This window comes from Schistocerca nitens, chromosome 3 (genome assembly GCF_023898315.1).
Source record: "Schistocerca nitens isolate TAMUIC-IGC-003100 chromosome 3, iqSchNite1.1, whole genome shotgun sequence".
Lineage (NCBI taxonomy): Eukaryota > Metazoa > Arthropoda > Insecta > Orthoptera > Acrididae > Schistocerca > Schistocerca nitens.
The window spans coordinates 753,620,398-753,641,070 of record NC_064616.1 but is presented as its reverse complement, the minus strand read 5'-3'; the positions used below and the strand labels follow the sequence as shown (position 1 = coordinate 753,641,070).

General features: G+C 41.6%; 1 protein-coding gene across 1 annotated transcript in view; it reads right to left on the bottom strand.

Moving 5' to 3' along the window:
• LOC126249416 (bromodomain adjacent to zinc finger domain protein 2B-like) overlaps positions 1-20,673 on the bottom strand; it is a 352,537-nt gene that overhangs the window by 141,950 nt on the left and 189,914 nt on the right. Inside the window, exons 23-24 of the mRNA XM_049951070.1 lie at positions 1,581-1,700; positions 1,236-1,493 (exon numbers count right to left, since the gene is read on the bottom strand). Coding sequence (XP_049807027.1) covers positions 1,236-1,493; positions 1,581-1,700 — 378 coding nt within the window. The remainder of the gene's footprint in view (positions 1-1,235; positions 1,494-1,580; positions 1,701-20,673) is intronic.

Here is a 20,673-nt window from a genome sequence, read left to right as displayed (position 1 = left end):
CACTCTCAGCAACTGGTAGTATTTAAGACAGCAGACGTGATGTTGCTGCCTAATAAAGAGGCAAGGATTCCTACACAGAGGACACACATAACCAAATAACTCTTTCAGTTCAGGAAAGCAAATGTAATGAATTTTAGGGGTGCATTGGCTTCAAATGATAAATCTCAACACAGAAGCATACTATACAGAATTCTCAGTATCCAAATATTACATTATATTTATCCTACTGAAATTATTAAAATTTAAAAAAAGGTGGCATGTATTACGGAAGTTCTTCCTTCCTTTACGGTGCCCCATATCCAGCCTGTGCCAGGTAGAGATTGGTACAGTCTGTCTCCTATGTCCACTGAGCACCAATTATACCCTATACAGACTTTTATTATGATGGGATCACCACTTGACCCTCTCAAAGGCTTGTAATGTTACTGTTGGAATCCCCCTTCCCCTCATCAACCCACCTCATTGATGAGAAACCTGTCTAGTGCCTGTGTCTAGTGTCCATCACATGGTCGAGTGTGGCATTGTTTTCCAAAGTGTTTGCACATCACGTATCTAAGGCAGGACTTGGGGACTAGTCCAGTATTTACCTAAGTGGATGTGGAAAACTGTCTAAAAACCATATCCAGGCTGGCCGGCACACCAGTTCCCATCATTAACTCATGAAGCAGGTTCAATATGGGGCCACTGTGCCTCCCCGTGTCCCAGAAGCAAGCACTTTAAAGCAATCAGCTATCTTGAGGCTTATATTACAGAAATATTCTACAATTTTGCTAATGAAGGGAGTATAGCCTTGTATCAGACTTAACTACTTTTTTCCAAATAGCAGTACAGCATCAAATAATGTACAATAAATTTCTGTATAATTCACAACAATGTCTCATTAATTAAGGTATATATCTTTTTTAATTAAAGATGAAGTTCAGTACATCAAGTTAGAGTCCAAATTTTCTTCATTTATGCCCTTTGATCCTGCAATGAAAAATCTGTAAAGTGAATTATTGTAAGTCAAGGCTCCATAACAAATAATTTTTAATATTCCAAGTCCACCATGTGGGACAAATGAAAGAGGGTATTTTACTGAAAAATTGGGAAAATTAGGTTTTTGTGATTCTCTGTGGATATCTATGTTTTTTACACACCATAAACTAGAATTAGTAAATTCTGCAAAATTAGTTACGCAACTTACTTACAGTTACAATCACAATAAAAGAATATTTTTCTTCTCTAACACACACCTGTGAGTGCCTTAACCTCACCAGTAGCATTTGCATAGAGATATATTCTCAGAATTTCAGATAAGTTTGCATGTGTAATATCAGCTTGCTTTAATGATTGTCCCAGTATAGTGGTATGGCGAGCAGGATTTGGAATGCCAGGGTCTTCAATTGCACAGACCAATAAATGTGTCATCACTGAAAGTAATTCTTCTTCTGCCTCTTCATCATTCAAGAGAGCCATCTGCAAACTGTTTAGACTAGGCAAGCTGTCCATATCTGCAATTATATTAAAAAAAGGAAAATGTAGTAACACAAGAATTGCAAATATAAACCAACAAATTTTTGTAAAACCAATTATCTTACCAAATCCAAGAGTCTCCCCAAAGTTATGCAGGAACTCAAACACCATGAGGGTATCAGCAAATGCCTGACCAGACAGCTTCAATCCAGGAATTCGATTTAGTGTAGGCAACGGCTTATGATCTGAAAATCAAATCCCATAAAATTATGTTGCAAAATATCTTAATTATAGTGTTTATTGGTACCAATGTTTTGCACCAAATGTGCTAAATGTGTCCCTGTTGTAATGTAATAACAGATACAAAGTAAGTTGTAAATTCACATCATCTGATATCTACAACAAGCAGTCCCTAATGTACTACATACTGAGTATCTTTACAGATATGTAGTCTGCTTCAAGACCATATGTCTCTATGAGACCGATGACCTCGGAGTTTGGTCTCTTCCCCCAAAACAACCCAACCCCTAATGTATGTTATAATGGATGGCAAAATTTCATCAGAAGTACTAGGTGTGCTTAAAGTAAGCATAGTAAGACTGGTAATGTTGTCAACATACACAATTATTTATCACACCAGATCTAGTACTGCTTGTTTATTTGGAGTCCTTATCAAGTAGGCCTAAAATGAAGTCAGTGACATAGTGCGAATCATAACAGTCAGTACAATCCAAATGAATGTGTAACAAAGATATTCTGGGAATTTACATAGGAATCTCTGGAGAGAAGGTGAAGTCCAGTTAGGTAAATACTCTTCCACTATCCACCATCAAAAATTAAATGTTAGTATGGAGGTCAAATGGACCAAAATAAGAGCCCAATGACCCCAAAATGAAACTTTAAATTAATGAAGAAACCCATAAATTCCTGAAAGTCGAGTCTCCAAAGGGAGAACTGCAACATTTTTCTAAAAAAAGAAGAAGGTAAACACTGATTTATAAATTGTTGTTGTTTTGTGGATTCACATACAAAATACATGGGTGGTGAATTTCAATAACATATGTATGCTCTCTTCGAATCCATTGCACAACAGTTAAAGAGTCTCATCACATCATGAGTGTTTTACAATGCACTTAAAACATTTCTTTTTATGTGTCTATAAATTTAAGGCCCAAAACTAAAATAATTTATGTGAACCTATGTAAGAAATGCTGTATTTTTGTATTAATTCCATGTATTGTCTATAATTTGTAATTAATTCCTAAATGTGACAGCAACTGTATTTTTCAAATGGCAAATAATGCATCAGACACAGCACAAGTGGCCTCAAAAATAAAATTTTATGCGATCAGCCATGCCAGAAAGGAGTGCAGCAAAGCCTCTTGAACATTTTTCCACTGAAGAGGCTTCCAGAACAGGAAGAGACTGAGGAAAAATGACAGTAAGTTTTCCTTCAGTTGTCTACATATATATAAACATGAGCAGCATCTGGTCGCTCTCTCTTGATATCTTTCCCTCTTAATTATCACTATCTTGAATGATTTTGTACTTGAAAGACATTTTCAAGGTGTGTAAAGTACTTATTTGTGTAAAAGTATCATCAATATATAAATAATTGTTATAATTGTTATTGTTTACCAATGTTTCATTTCAACAGCATTAACCTTGCCTGCCCTGGAGAACTGCAAGACTGCCAACATATCATTTGCTGGCCATTGCAGAACATCATTGATGTTTGAATTTGTAGCAGCTACTCATGTGTCCCTGAGATCTGTTAAGCCGATCTGTAAACGGAGTTTCCAGACAGCACTTCTGCGCATAATGCGTAATATCAATGATCAACATACAGCCAATAAACAATGTGCGTGGTCAGTCCACTCCATGGTATCAAAGCAGGTTAGACAAAATCTTGAATTATTAATTTTCTCTATCTTTGTGGTAAATTTATCTGTGTTGTGTGATAATTTAAAATAATCATTTTCTTTACTTGGCTGCTTCTTTTAATCAATTGCACTCCAGTTAATTTCTTTTTATCACAATTTAATTTTCAATTCCCACTAAAGAGCACAACACAGAATAGAGAAAACTTCCTTTTTTGAAAATAATAATTCACACTGAATACTCAAGTCATACATTCCGTACAGTTCTGTAATCCAAATCATATGTGTATTGTTATCTGTGGTTAAGTTCCCTTTCAACAGCATATTTCCCTTTCAATATCGCAGTTTTCACAATTTTTAAGGAATTTTGCTCCAGGGCTTTTGGCTGTAGTGTGACTGCAATAAGTATACTCTTTGCATTGGAGTTTTCAGTACCTTGAGCATTTGATCAATAATCTCAATGCTGGTATGCTTTGAGGAAAAGAATTACAGTAGTTTGAAGGTGATGCAACAGGAATTAAAAATAAATATATACATTATTTTTTATCAAACATATCACAGGAACAAAATGGAATAAGAAGTAAGTACTACTATAAGCTGAATATCATATGTCACGAAACAGAAAGTACTGGTCATATCTGCAAACTCAGAGAGAGACTTTCTTCTCCTGACTAACAAATCAACTCTGCACTTCTGCTTGCTTTATACTCATGGTCTAGATATTAGCCACTACAATATGTAGCCTTGTTTTTTCCTTAACTAGATAGGGCAGATGTTTTGAAATACATCACATAAAATCATTCTGAAATTTAGACATCCAAGACATGAATTTAATTTTTTCATCTCATTGCTGGACAGTTTTCACCTCCCAGCCTGTTATTCTGAAGTGCCCGTTACTCCGTTAGATACCCTTCATCATTAACACAACAGTCTTTCTGTAACAATAAGGTGGTGTATGCCAGTGATTGGATGCCATGACTGGATGTTTATGTGTGTTATGGGATAGGAAGAAAATGTATTTTGTGATTATGATTACTGAGGAAAAGAGGCTGCTGCTCCAGACACTTCACCAGTTCCTCTGGTGATTTACATAATTGGTTGAACAATGAGAAAAGGGTCTTATGACCCATTAAGAGCTGAAATTCTTACCATACAGATAGACATGAAACTTCCGTTATTCCATAGACAATTGCAAGTGTCTCTTTTTCAACTTATGAGTAATTCTCTTGAGTCACTGTTTTTTTAGACAAATCAGTTGCTCTGTGCCACATAGCATTTGATGCAACAAGATAACACCAATGCCACATTATGATGTATCTATCACAAGAGGTACACATATGCCTGGCTTCCAAGTTGTCAAACGGGAAGCTGCCTTGAGGCAATTCCTGGGCTCCTTAATGCCTTCTGGCATGTGTCTAACAACTTGAACTTACCCCCTTTTATAAGCTTGGTTAGTGGGTATGTAACTTGGGTCACCTAGGGCATAAACATGGCATAAAAATTTATTTTTCTCAATAATGACAGTAATTATCTATATATATATCTTACAATGGGAACAAATAAACTGCACTGATTGTGCTAACAAAGCTACTTTACTAGAGTCTTCCAAAATGAGCCTGCAGATGTTTTGAGCATCTACTCACATGTTTCCCATGTTACTGCATCAGCCAGATAATTTTGCATTTTGTAGTATTCCCTGAATTAATTGTTCCATATACTTTTCAAAGATTGCTGGCCAACTCAGGTAGTAGCCTTTTTTATTGGCACAAACCAAAAAGGCAAATTAAAAACTAACAACAGTGGTTTCATATCCAGAGGCAGTTGTAAGAATGCATCTTTTAACTCTATTTTAGAAAAATAGTGATCTTTGGCAAACCTGGTTACTATGTTGTCTCAGCAAGGATTTGTATATAAGTCTATTTTACATTGTACAGTTATGGTGAACTTGGAATTACCACAGATTTTGCTGAACCATTTGATTTTTTTAAGAGCACCCATCGGTGTCAATCAGTGGCTTTACGGCACTGCTACAATGACCTCCCAGCTCCTACAGCCTATTCAATTCTGCCTTCACAGCATGCAACATGCTTAGGGGTTTATTTAATTTGTTACTGTAATGCTGGCAAGTGTGTTTCTTCATATTGTTTCTTGTGTCACTGGACTATAGAAAATGACTTCTGGGTTGAAAGTGGTTTAGATAATAAACAACATGAGTGAGCATTGACAGATACCTCTCTAGTGGAACTCTAAATGGTGCACTTACACAGACTTCTGTATTGTATGTCTACAGGTGCATTTTCATATGTTGTATTACAATGTTTGGCTGCAATGTTGTGTTTCTGTCAACATAGTTGCAGTCTGACCGCAATACATGGCAATATCCCTCTCACTCTCAGCCCTTCTTCCCACAATATTGATAGCATCTTTGTCAACCGCATATGACTCATCATACACAACTTACATCTCCTTAGAAGAGACATTTAAACTGGCTCACCACATGCTGCCAGGTGGCGCTACAAGTGCCACCAGAGGAAACTGAATTTGTATCACCTCAGTCCCTGAAACTGTGATTTCACAGTGTGTCCTTTCAGGTCACAGTACATACAGCTCCACCTCAGTTTATCCTCAGACTGCTCTCAGATTATGCTCATCACATGGAAGGCAGTGCAATGAGACCTTATGAACTTAGCATGATGCTACTACTACTGCAACTGATAGTGAATATCATAATTTAGTACTGGTGGAACAGAGTGACCAAATGGGACAACCACGAAATCCATAAATGTGATGCATATAACTAGAACCATATATATGTAAAACAGAAAATAACATACACAAGGACTGAAATCTGAAAAGAATACATCCTCACTGGTCCTGTTTTTGTGGAAGATCTGCAGTAGTGAACGATAATTTTATTCCACATGGGTTCTTGAGCTTCATCATGTGTGATTCATGTGAGCAATTTGCAATCCCCTCCCCCTCCACCCCACCCCCTCCCTGCTCCCAATCAGTGCTTGCATACATCACACCCCATAACTCTGGTCATAGAAATATGGTATTTATGAAATTAATAGGTCTCTCACTGTGCTGGCGAACCTCAAAGCAATATTAACATAAACATTTGATTATTAGTTCAAACTATTTTAAAGAATACCTTGAGTCATTCAAACAATGTGCTGCAAATACCTTGTACCAAGAGGCATATCAATGAGAAGTGCACTCTAAAAAGGTACATAAGACTTCTGTATGAATCACCACTACCCAAAAACTGAGGGGTGATCACCAGGCTGGTTCTAACTTGTATATAGTCATTCATATTGGTATTTGTCTTACCCATTCTCCAACTAATTAATTTTAAATGCTATATTGAAAATCATGTTTCAGTCTTCTGGAAAAAGTATGTATTCAGTATCAGTTCATGAGTTAAAGTTTTGGAAGCAGTTTGTTTACTTATGAAAGAAAACCTCAATGAAGCTCAGTTTGTCTTTCTCTTGTGAATTTTTTTCCTTGTCAATATGCAACTTCTATGGCCTGTGTAATATACCTTTCAGTGTGGAAAAAAGATTTTCATTTTACAGTTCTGTAAATGAATATTTAACTAACAACGGGACCACACCTATTCGTCATCACCAAAGTTGTTCACATTTATGGTATATGCAGAGCTCAGCCAGCAATGAAAGGGACAGGAGTAGAAACTCCAGATGGCCAGGTATGGGCCATTTCTGTCAGTGTAGTTTCCAGGCAGTGGTTTGCGCAGTGGAAAGATTACAGAAGAGTAATCTGATGGTCATCAGGTCAAGTCCTGATGCTGAAACTTTTTTTTTTAAGCTTTAGTGTTACTTACACAGGAAATAAACTGAAATAAAGCTAAATATATAGTACTTATTAATATTAAAATATTTTCATGAAAGACATCAAAATGAAAGACAAAGAAAAATTTGAGATTGCAAATAAATTTCCAAGAAGTGTTTGTAAGGTATACACAAGAACTTTAATAATAAAATTAGATACCATTATTATTTTGCAGTTGATGATTTACATGTGTTGGGGAAATATTCATCGTAAGAACAGAGGAAGCAGTAATTCTTGCTTCTTGCACATGTTATAAATGCTGCATTTTTACTGTTACATAGTTGTCTTATAGTTTCTATAAACAAACAGGCATGGTTTGCATTCATAAAAGGTTCTGTCTCATTGCACAGTCTGGCAGTAAACTATGCACAGTGCAAAATTTCGGAAAATATTGATGACGATAGCTGGTAATATACAATGGAATGTATTGTAATGCAGTCTTCTGTGAGGTCAAAATGAAACTAACACAATACAAAGTCCTGGACATTTTATACACAATCCAGTCTTGAAATATTATTTGCAGAGTCCTCATGGATGCTGTAAGTACAATCCTTTCTTGGAAAATTATTTGTGATCCCAAATTTTCCTTTGCTTTTTATTTTCATGTCTCTTTTGAAAATATTCGTAAAAACACCATACTGAACATTATTTTGGTTTATTTGAAGGGGGGGGAAAAAAAAGGAAACACACACACACACACTTACCATTTTGTACTCTTTCCCCCACTAATATGCTCATGCCTTGACTCATGCACAAAAAGAAATGCTATTTTTTCTGTATGCTTGCAATCTGCAGCTCCCACTTCTGTCACTCTAATTTATGGCCAAGTCCGGCATACACCATTAATCTGGACGAAATCGATGATGATGAGTAGGTGCAGTCTGCTTGTAAGTAATGTGTTACAATTGTAAAATCCACACCACAACTGAATGTAATATAACACACAACTGGGTACACATTTCTCAGAATTATTATTCTTTTTTTCTTTTTCTCATGTTTCCATGTGAGTGACTTCATCAAAATGTATCGTTTCAATGAAATCACCCCACTGGAAACAAGAGAACTTTATAACAGTGTACCTCACTGGGCAAGATGATGAGATCCTAGTTTGGTGATTATTTTCAAAGTTGATGTCATTTTGGCATTATCGTACACTTCTCTCTGGTCAAGTCACTTCAAACACATCACGGTGCTTGTTGAGCTAAAATCCTTTTCTCCTCCTTGTACACTACTGGCCATTACAATTGCTACACCATGAAGATGACATGCTACAGACGTGAAATTTAACCGACAGGAAGAAGATGCTGTGATATGCAAATGATTAGCTTTTCAGAGCATCCACACAAGGTTGACGCCGGTGGCGACACCTACAATGTGCTGACATGAGGAAAGTTTCCAACCGATTTCTCATACACAAACAGCAGTTGATCAGTGTTGCCTGGTGAAATGCTGTTGTGATGCCTGGTGTAAGGAGGAGAAATGCGTACCACCACGTTTCCGACTTTGATAAGGGTCAGATTGTAGCCTATCGCGATTGCGGTTTACCGTATCGTAACATTGCTGCTCGCGTTGGTCGAGATCCAATGAGAATATGGAATAGGTCAGTTCAGGAGGGTAATACGAAACGCCGTGCTGGATCCCAACAGCCTCTTATCACTAGCAGTCAAGATGACTGACATCGTATCTGCATGGCTGTAACGGATCGTGCAGCCACGTCTCGATCCCCGAGTCAACAGATGAGGACGTTTGCAAGACAACAACCATCTACACGAACAGTTCAATGACATTTGCAGCAGCATGTACTATCAGCTCGGAGACCATGGCTATGGTTACCCTTAATGCTGCATCACAAACAGGAGTGCCTGCGATGGTGTACTCAACGATGAACTTGGGTGAACGAATGGCAAAACTTCATTTTTTTGGATGAATTCAAGTTCTGTTTACAGTATCATGATGGTTGCATCTGTTTTTGGCGACATCGCGGCGAACGCACATTGGAAGCGTGTATTTGTCATCGCCTGGCGTATCACCAGGTGTGATGGTATGGGGTGCCATTGGTTACACGTCTCGGTCACCTCTTGTTCACATTTACAGCACTTTGAACAGTGGACGTTACATTTAAGATGTGTTATGACCCGTGGCTCTACCCTTCATTCGATCCCTGCGAAACCCTACATTTCAGCAGGATAATGCACAACGGCATGTAGAAGGTCCTGTACGGGCCTTTCTGGATAGAGAAAATGTTCGACTGCTGCCCTGGCCAGCACATTCTCCAGATCTCTCACCAATCGAAAACAACTGGTCAATGGTGGCCGAGCAACTGGCTCATCACAATACAGCAGTCACTACTCTTGATGAACTGTGGTATTGTGTTGAAGCTGCATAGGCAGCTGTACCTGTACACGCCATCCACGCTCTGTTTGACTCAATGCCCAGGCATATCAAGGCCATTATTACGGCCAGAGGTGGTTGTTCTGGGTACTGATTTCTCAGGATCTATGCTCCCAAATTACGTGAAAATGTAATCACATGTCAGTTCTAGTATAATATATTTGTCCAATGAATACCCGTTTATCATCTGCATTTCTTCTTGGTGTAGGAATTTTAATGGCCAGTAGTGTAGTTTGACTTATTGGTTTGACACAGTTTTCTTGTTCATGTGAATTGTATATACTGCATTTATTGCTCTTTCATGCAAGTATGGTCTGAGATGTAGAGCTGTGTATCAATTGTTAATATACAGGTCATGCATGCTGTGTTTTCAAACAAAGCATCAGTAGTATTTTAGAATGCTGCCTGTACAAACTTAGAAAAGCCAGTATAAAACCCATTTCACAATCACACAGACAATTTTTTTATGCTTTATTTTTATTTTTGGTAGAATATACTGCATGTTTGCCACATGTCCCTTGAACAACGATAGACTTTTGATAATGCACCCTTGTGAGAATGGAATGAAAGCTCATCTGATCTTTCCTTTCATGTACAAAACAGTATTCTTTCTTTGTACAGTCTGCAATATTGAGTAGTGACTCTGTTTTGTTCAGTGTAGCATCCAGAGTAATAACAAACATTTATCACAAAGAATTATTTCACCAAAAATTGGAATCCTGAGGAGAAAACCACTTGCCCAATAATCATAAAAGAATTATTTCACCAAAAATTGGAATCCTGAGGAGAAAACCACTTGCCCAATAATCATAAAAGCACAGTTTTTTAGTTTTTATCATGAGAAGAGTTACTGTTGAGAAACAGCACATTTCAACTACACACGTCTCTTTCCAGGCCTTTACAAGGATTTTCTCACAATGTGTAAGATATATGACAGAATTTGCTACATGAAAATCATGAACCCTTGGATTCAGTTCCTTCCTGTTCCACTGAAATTTGTCCAAAGACTTTCTCGTCTTCACTGGGATGAATGCTATCCTCATTGATGGCAGGAAACAAGGAAAATTACTTTCTTCCCTTTGAGATGTTAAAGAGTAAGAATTATCAAAAGGCAAAGTGTTCACAGTTGCAGACAAAGAAAAATAGGACTCACTCTGATTTGCACTATCAATAAGAACCCTTCTAATTTCATCATTTGACAGCATGTGCTTCCACATCTTCAAATAGCTAAGCAACACAATGAACATTGTCCAACACAAACCAAAAAATTTTGCTTTGAAATACAGTTTCTGCCAACTAAGGGTGAAATAAACGAATCACTAGAACTCCTATAAACTGCTTGGATCACCATGAGACATATCGTGCAACCTTGCTGCAAGCATTTGTGAAGAAAACTTACAAAAATATAAACCAAGTGTCAGTACTTCCAGCTCTTCTAGTTCCTCTCATACTTATATCCCATCAACAGTGGAGATGTATAGATTGTGCACAGATTACACAGCAACAAAAGTTAACAGGTTAAACCTTTCATGATCGATGGAACACGTGTCGCACTAATGTAATATCCGGTTTTGAGCATCGAGACATCTCTATCACAGCTCTGTCTGGTGCTGTCATAAGCAAGAAGAGTTTGGAACCTGGTGAAAAAACTATGGACTATCGACTGGATACACAGAAGGCTGAAAGCAATCAAATGACGTGCCATGTCCATATATAACTGGCACAGTGAATCTATTTTATGAAAATCAAATCAGTCAAAATCTTCTCTGTTCCAAGATGATCTGTAATGAATAATTGCAGTCTCTTATACACTGAAGGCTTGTTTTGAAACATTATTACACTTTTCAGTAATTATGTTGGTCAGTACACCATTTGTAGTTAGTGGGGCATGTATGTCTCAGCAAATTTCACAGAATCTAAAAAAAAAAACATTGCTATGTGATATGTCTAAGCAATCGTCCAAATATGTGTTGAAAATCTGTTGTGAGATGTCATGTTTTTCACTGTCATGAATATACGTATGTTTTTGTAGTGCTTGTTATATGTTTTTCATGTTTAGCTCCTGACAAAGATGCTCTAAAAATACAAACTGTACTTCAAAAATCCCAGGTTCCAATAAAGTCTTGGATCTAGTTAGGTCCATGGGACACATGTTGCTGAAAGAGTAATACTAGTCAAGAATTAATAGTGTTTTTGACCATTTATTTTACAAATATGTGTAAAACGAGTTTTAGCCACAAAGAGGATTAATATGGTATTTTTATCCTCAAAACGGCACACTATTTCCTTTCTTCATCATTTAATAACTTATTGAAAGGCTTCTGACTTCAGTTCATTCAATATCTCATCCAAAGGACTCTGATTTCAATTATCTGGATACTGTTAGTAAGCAACACTACGAGGTGAGTGAAAAATCTCTCTTCTTCCCAAGCAGCTATGGTTCTGCTCCACTTATCGTGGGTACAGGCTAATCAAGAACAGAAATCACTCCGTTCGACAAATGTCTCCTGCACCACTGCTGACATTTGTACTGGAAATGGACCCCAAAGGAAACAGATCAATTCTTCAGCATATAGTTGTGGAGGCAGATGATAATATTATAATGAAAGTATAGTGAGCATCATCATGTTGACCAACTACCCTATGAAGAATTTTAGTTTCACGGCAACACATTCAGTCTAAAAACTGCTAAAAACTCATGATATCTGTTAGATGACTCAAGAATATATCTGAGATTCAAATGGGCACCTTGAGGTCTTTATACTTACACTTCTCCATCATTTGCTAGTGGAAAAAGCTGATTTGTAGGAAAATATTACATTCCGCTAGTCACTATTGATATTGTGTTCAGAAAATGGTAATTGTTACAGTTTGTGTTCACCAAAAAGCCTCTCCTTGGTGATTCCACATTTGCTTTGTGACCTGCCTCACAAAGCCAGCACATAACAATACCCATCAAACCAGGGAACTCAGTAATACGTTTCAACTCCTTCAGTTTTAACAGATGATTTTCTTGTGTGGTGTTAACAGCTTCATCATAAAAGTAATGTGCCAGAGGTTGTAAAATGAAAACCACTGAAGCGATCATAAAATAGCAATGCTGTTGCCTGTGGAAGAATCTGTAGTTCCCTGTAAGAGCTCTGAGACCCTAAGCTTGCCACTGGAGAGATATAGGCGCACACTCACACGACAGAGCAGGCATAAGCATACTTCAACCATCCACTGGACTCATTAGTGCTGAAAATGGTGAAATGGAAGCTTCAAAAGAAGAGCAAAGAGGTAGAGTGGGTTTCTTTACAGTGGAAGAAGTGCAGGGAATGGAAATTCATCAAAGAATGGCACATGTGTACAAAGTGCACTGCACATCCATTGCAAGGGTCAAGGCAAGGTGTGACATAAGCAATTCAAGGAAAGATCGATGTCACTGGCAAATGACGCATCACTTGGAATGCCACACTGCATTGCCAAATCACTGTACAGTGGGTAGGTACCCTCACTGCTGAGGAACAGTGAGTTACAGTGGCAACCATTGCCCCTGAAATCAGACTGAGTGTCAGAATTGTAAAAGACATTCAGCACTCTCTGCCCACTTTCACCATTCTTTGATTCATTTCTGTTCCCTGCACACCTTCTGATGTCAGGAAATGCACTATACCCCTTTGCTCTTACGCCGAAGCCTCCATTTCTATTTTTTCAGCATCACTGGGTGCAGTGGATGGTCTAGGTGTGCACAAAGTTGTGCTGTCGCCAGATGGGTGTGTGCTTATGTACCTGTGGCAAGTTTAGGGTCTCAAGAGGTCTTATGGTGATTACATCTTCTTCGGCAGGGAATGGCATTACAATGTCTCCAACAGTTTTCATTTTACAGCCTTCAGCTCTCTTTCTTCCCGAATGAGCCTAACAGAGAAAAATATACAGATAACTGGACCAAAGGCGCAACTACAATAGAGGAGTATCTGTGAAGAGGCCAGATTAAACAGTGTTTTCTGAAGAGAGGCAACAGCCTTTTCAGTAGTTGCAGGAACAACTGTCTACATGACTGAATGATCTGGCCTCATAACATCAGCCAAAATGGCCTAGCTATACTGCTACTGCAAATGTCTGAAAGCATGAGTAAAACTGCAGCCACAACTTTTTCTTTTTTTCCAAGGGCACACTGCTGTACTGTATTGTTAAATGATGATGGCATCTTCTGTGCTAAAATATTCCAGGAATAAAATAGTACCTCATTAAGATCTCTGGACAGTGCCTACTATATACCTACATCTACATCTAGACAACAATTCTCCAATTCACAATTAAGAGCCTGTCAGAGGGTTCATCCAACCGTTCCACTCTTGAACAGTGCATGGTAAAAATGGACACTTAAATCTTTGCATGCAGGCTTTGGGTTCTCTTATTTTATTACGATGAACATTTCTTTGACTGTAGGTGAGCACCAACAAAATATTTTTTTATTCAGAGGAGACAGCTGTTGATTGAAATTTCATGAGAGGATCTCACCACAATGGAAAATGCCTTTGGGTTACTGATTGCTACTATAGCCGCGAGTAACTGGCAAGCGGTGCACGGCACAGAGTGGAGAAGCGAAGCTTCCAGGCGGGGGAGCCACTGGAGGTATCACTAAGTATGAACAGACAGGACAGGCAAACAAGTAGGGGATGACAAACACTCTGATTGACCAGGACATAACACAGGCAAGCAAGCAAGAACTGAGGTGATAAACACGGTGAGATAACAACAATGCAGGAACACTCCAAACAATGACAGTAGGTATCTCAACACGCGGAACTGGAATGCAGTATGGCCGAGATGCACACGCAAACTATGGCAAGTACCAGACGGCTGGGGTAGCACCACGTGGCTGCCTAAATACCTGACCGCGGGAAATGCGATTGGCTGTGGACTTCACATGGCATGGAGAGTGGTGCACTCGCACAGAGAGGCTGGCGGCACAGAGACCCCAACTGGGTAAACAGGTCCATACCCTCTGGTGCCCATTTAACTTTCACAAATTCCGACACCAGATCCCTCCCACATGAAACCAGTGCATAGGGGTGGAAATGCCCCGGACGGTGCCATGTTGGGTAGAAGGAGGGAACGGAGACCCTATGACATCGACCGTTAGTGGTGGGTTGGGAGGGCCGTCTGTGGAATCCATCAAAATGTCACCAGAACACAGGGTACTGCATGGCACCTTCGATCCTTTTGGAAGCAGGAAGGAGTGCCGGCATGCCTGTGGGGAGCTGGTGGCCATCAGCAATGGGGCCGACTCACAGGCCTTAAGCACATCAGAAGGAAGTGTGGGGTTGGAGGTTGTGAGGTGCCACAAAGGTGTATGAGGCCAGAGTTGTTTATGGTGGCAGTGCTTGAGCCCCTTCTGTGTCTGTACCGATGTCACACGCTGCCCATGGGTTGTGACTACTGTGGTGGGAGTCCAAGCAGCCTTGTCCCCATACGAGCAGGACCACATGGCTGTTTCCAGGGTGTAGCACAGAGTGTCAGAAGCAGGTCTCAGAAGGCAACAGCGTCAGCAGACGGAGCAGGGTCCATGGTTGCTGCCCATGGAAAAGTTCAGCCGGACTATAACAATCAACTGCTGTGGTGCAATAAGTGCTCAGTAATAAGATGAGGGCTGACATGATGGCAGAGGATTCAGCCAGATTTGTAAGCTGTAGTTTAAATGTCCTGACCAGTTGTTCTGCTGTGCCACTGGAGGACAGATGGAATGAAGAGGGCCAGCAAGGCATAGGTTGGGGGGCAAATGATTGTGGTAGGCTGGCCTGGTGATGCGCACACACCGTGCACCCATTGACCAAGTGCTCGATGTCACCATCAGTGCCTGGCCAATACACATCCCAGCGAGAAAACATCTCCATACGGGACATCCCCCAGTGTCCACAGTAAAGCAAGCATAGTACGCAGTGGCACAAATCGGGTGGGATGATCACCCGATGGGCATCATCATTCGCGGCCAACAGAAGGACACCTGACACAAGCTAGAGCCTGTGGGAGAGGTGCCACCAGGGACTGATTTCAGTTTCCAACCAGCGAATCAGTTAGATGAGCCAACCATTGGTCACATAGTGGAGAATCTGCTGCAAAATGCGGCCCCAGCATGTGGCAGAGGTGACCTGTACAGCCGTGACGGGAAATCTGTCCAGTGTATCTTGGCAGGCCACATCAATGTGAGAGCAGAGGACTTCCTGCTGCTCGAACTCGGATCAGGGCCCGAAGGGAGACATGACAAGTCATCAGCACTGAAGTGTTGTGAGGTGGGCTTATATTGGATAACTGAGTGTAACTGCATAAGAACAGTGCCCAGCGCTGCAGACATTGAACAGTTCGCTCAGGGAGGATTGTGAGTGGGCCGAAGACGGTAACCAAAGACTTGTGATCAGTGAGGAGAGTGAACTTCATTCCAAACAGGTAGCTGTGAAACTTGTGAATCACAAACACAATTGCCAGAGCCTCTTTCCTAATCTAAGAATAGTTCCTCTGTGCTGAGGATAGTGTCTTGGATGCATATCCAATGGGCTGTTCTGAGCCATCCGCATCCCTGTGAGCCAGGACTACCTCAATACCATAGGCCAAAGCATCGGCCATCACAACCAAGGGGCAGTCCTGACAGAAGGGGGTAAGAAGGGGTGAACTTGAACATAGTTTTCAAGTGGAGAAAAGCTTGATCACAGGAAGGAGTGTAGTGTTCAACTACACCCCTTTGCAATGCAAGTGATTGAGGGGCTGTGTAATGTCAGCAGCTAGAGGTAAAAACTTTAAGAAGTAGTTAAGCCAAACAGTGGAAAATCCAGGACTGAATGAAACAATATTATGAGAAGGAAAGTTGCTACTCACCATATAGTGGAGATACTGCGTCGCACATAGGCACAACAAAAAGACTTTCACAAGTAAACCTTTCGGCCATTGGCCTTCGCCAACAATAGACACACATCTCTCTACTCACCCCTACCACTTCCCGCACCCCTACCTTCTATATGCTTCCTAAAGTCCATAAATCTAACCACCCAGGACACCCCAATGAGGCCGGTTACTGTGCCCCCACTGAGAGAATCTCTGCTCTTGTAGACCATTACCTTCAACCTATTACCTGGAACCTACCCTCCCATATAAAAGATACCAACCATTTCCTCCACCAAATCTCCATAGTTCCAGTCCCTTTACCACACGGTGCCCTGCACATCACTATTGATGTCACCTCCCTGTACACTTACATGCCTAATGCCCATGGCCTTACCACTACTGAACACGACCTTTCCCCATGCCCAATGGATTCCAAACCAACAACCTCCTGCCTAGTTGCCATGACCACCTATATCCTCAGCCATAATTACTTCTCCTTTAAAGGCATTGCCTACAAACAAATCCAGGGTATGGTTATGGACACCCACATGGCTCTGTGCTATGCCAACCCATTCATGGGCCATCTAGAGGAATCCTTCCTAAAAACCCAGGACCATACATCTCTCACCTGGTTCAGTTTCACTAATGACATCTTCGCTATCTGGATCAAAGGTAAGGACACCTTATCCACATTCCTGCAAAACCTCAACAACTTTTCACGCATTTGCTTCACCTGGTCCTACTCAACCCAACAAGCCACCTTCCTAGATGTTGACCTCCACCTCAAAGATGGCTACATCAGTACCTCTGTCGGTATCAAACCTACTAACCACCAGCAATACCTCCACTTCGACAGCTGCCCCCCATTCCGTACAAAGAAGTTCCTTCCGTACAGCCTCACCAACCGTGGTCATCACTTCTGCTGTGACAAGCAGTCCTTCTTGAAATATACCGAGGGTCTCACTGAAGCCTTCACTGACTGTAATTATCCTCCTAACCTTGTACAAAAACAAACCTCCTGTACCTTATCTTTCCAGTCTCCCACCATCTCCCGAAGTACCCCCGTCCAGCCACAGCGGAGCATTACCCTCATAACTCAGTACCACCCACAACTGGCGCAACTGAATTACATTCTCTGCCAGGGTTTTGTTTAACTCTCATTTTGCACTGAAATGAGAAATGTCCTGCCCACTATCCTTCCCACCCCTGCCACAGTGGTATTCTGCCGTCCACCGAACCTACACAATATACTCGTGCATTCTTACACAATGCCTGCTTCCAATCCCTTACCTCATGGCTCATACCCGTGTAATAGACCTAGATGCAAGACCTGTCCCATACATCCGCCCACCACCATCTACTGTAGTCCGGTCACAAACATCACCTATCCCATCAGAGGCAGGGATACCTGTGAAACCAGTCATGTGGTCTACAAGGAAAGCTGCATGCACTGTGCTGCATTCTATGTAGGCATGACAACCAACAAGCTGTCTGGCCGCACGAATGGCCACAGACAAACTGTGGCCAAGAAACAAGTGGACCACCCTGTTGCTGAAAATGCTGCTGAACATAATATCCTTCATTTCAATGACTGCTTCATAGCCTGTGCCATATGGATCCTTCCCACCAACACCAGCTTTTCTAAATTGCACAGGTGGGAACTTTCCCTGCAATACATCCTACGTTCCCGTAACCCTCCTGTCCTCAACCTTCGTTAGTCACTGTCCTCACCCATCCAGCCCCTCCCCTGCTCCCATTACAGCACTACACAGCCGTCATTCCACCACCACTTCCAGTCTTTCTACTTCTCTCTTTTCCACTACTTCTCCCCCCTTCCCCACCTCTCCCCTGCCCTCTGTCTAACCTGCAGCACTTCAATGTCCACCACCCCCAACCATACTATCCCTCCCCCTGCCTGTCCCAGCCTCCTCCATACCCCCATCCAGTCGCCACTCCCTTCATGCACTTGTGCTGCTGCTCGCAGTGTGATTTCAGTTGTCTGAGACTGCAGTCATTTCTCTGAGTTGTGTGTGTGTGTGTGTGTGTGTGTGCGCCTATTGTTGACATAGACCAATGGCCAAAAGCTTTAATGGTGAAAGTCTTTTTGCTGTACCTATCTGCGACTCAGCATCTCTGCTATATGGTGAGTAGCAACTTACCTTCTCATAGTATTATAAGTAGTAGTTAACCATGCCCAAAAAAAACCTGGAGGTCAGATTACTTCTTGGGGCGTGGAAGGGCATTGAAGGCTGCAACGTTGTGATCCAACAGACAAATGCCTTCTTTGCTGAGCCAATGCCCCAGGTATTCGACTTCCAGTTGAAAGAAACTAAACTTTTCTGGCCAACAGTGTAAGCCTGCAGCCTGTAGAGCATGAAATAAGGTACCAATGTGTTGCAAAGGCTCATGGCATGTACAGCCGGTGACCAAAATGTCATCGAGACAATTTGCATGAGCCATGATGGACTGTGTGAGCAGCTCCAGGTACCTCTGGAAAATGGCTGGTACAAAGGAAATACTGAAAGATACATTGTTGTGTCTGCCCAATATAATCCATCCTGCATCTGCATGTACTGAACACATCAGGAACGTACGACTAGGACAGACAAAAAAGTCCACGGTAGCAGAACATAGCATTATCAATGGACACATCTTCAAATTCGAAAAAACGAAGAAGTTGTGCAGCGCCAACGGTTTCTGGGACTTGATCTTCAAAGAGGCAGTGGAGATATGTCTGCACAACAATTTAGTAAACAGGGATAGTGGTTTTCAGCTCAGTGCAGCGTGGAATCCCACAATTGACAAAAAACATCAGGAACACTCCAATCTGAGGACAGCGGCGTCTGCAGACAGATTGGATAGCCACCGGGTCTAGACGCCGGGCCACGCCGCGGCAACCCCCATCACCACCGACGCCGTAACCCCTTCTGGAGGAACGTGATTGGCCAACCTACAGAAGCTGATGATGGACAAGCAGCTATATAGATATACACAACACAACATCCCGACACTTCACCAGAAGATGATGGGTACGAAACACATAGAATGTTGCGACAAGAAGACGCCAACATCCCGACACTTCACCAGAAGATGATGGGTACGAAACACATCGAACGTTGCGACAAGAAGAAGCCACCACTCGGCTGATAATCCGAGAAGAATTCATCAGTGGAATACACCAAGAAAGACTGCAATTGCATATATCACACCTCTACAGGATGTCCTGCGCAGCTACAAGATGCTGCAGAATCTATGAATCAAGACGGGAAAGCTGCTCACGAGACTAGGCTTCTTGCTAAGATGTCAGGATAAGGAAGTGATGGCGCAGTTTGTGAACTTGCGGCATCCTGTTAACACGGCGAGGACAAAATGCATATTACAACGGGCTGGTTCAGCCTTGGTACGGGAACACATATACATGTTACCAGAATGGAACTCGACAAGAACGCCAAGACTTTGCTCACTCACCACCTGTACCTGGCTTCCACTCTCCCAGCAGACACCTGGGAGTGGCTGGACGGCAACACGTACGCCAGCAGTAAGCTGCACAAGAAGAAACCCACCAACAAACAGTGCCAGAAGTTCCTCAGACTTCTGGGTAGACGTCAACAGGAGGAGAAGGCCAGCAATATTAAGACCGTCATCAACCTGACAGAGAGAGCACTGGATGAGCCAACAATCTCCATGCTGTCGTAAGGCCTGAACTTTGCTCTGACTCCAAGAACGTTACCAAAATGTGACATCATCAGCAACGTCGAACAAGCCATACGTGGACTCCTGCCGAGAGCAGCTGAGGAAGTGAGGAGGGAGACCAGCAGGGTACTCAAGAAAGCAAGAATGCCAAGGAACAACATTACAGCAGAAGAGCGCAAGGCACTGTTGAACCTTTGCAATGACAGGGATATAGTGGTCTTAGCAGCAGACAAAGGGAATGCGACAGTCCTACTGAAGTCAGAAGATTACTGGCAGAAAATCGACACCTTACTACAAGATCCAGCATACAAAGAAATGGGGAAAGACGCAACTGCTTCTGTTACGTGTAAGACCATCAATCTTCTCAACAGCTCAGGACTTGACAGAAACACCATCAGGAAGCTTTACCCTCGGGCACCAGCTCCACCGTGACTGTATGGCCTCCCGAAGATCCATAAGGAGAATGTCCTGCTACGTTCTACACTGAACACCATAAATTCTCCGACGTATGGTGTAGCCAAGCACCTAGCACAGCTGTTAA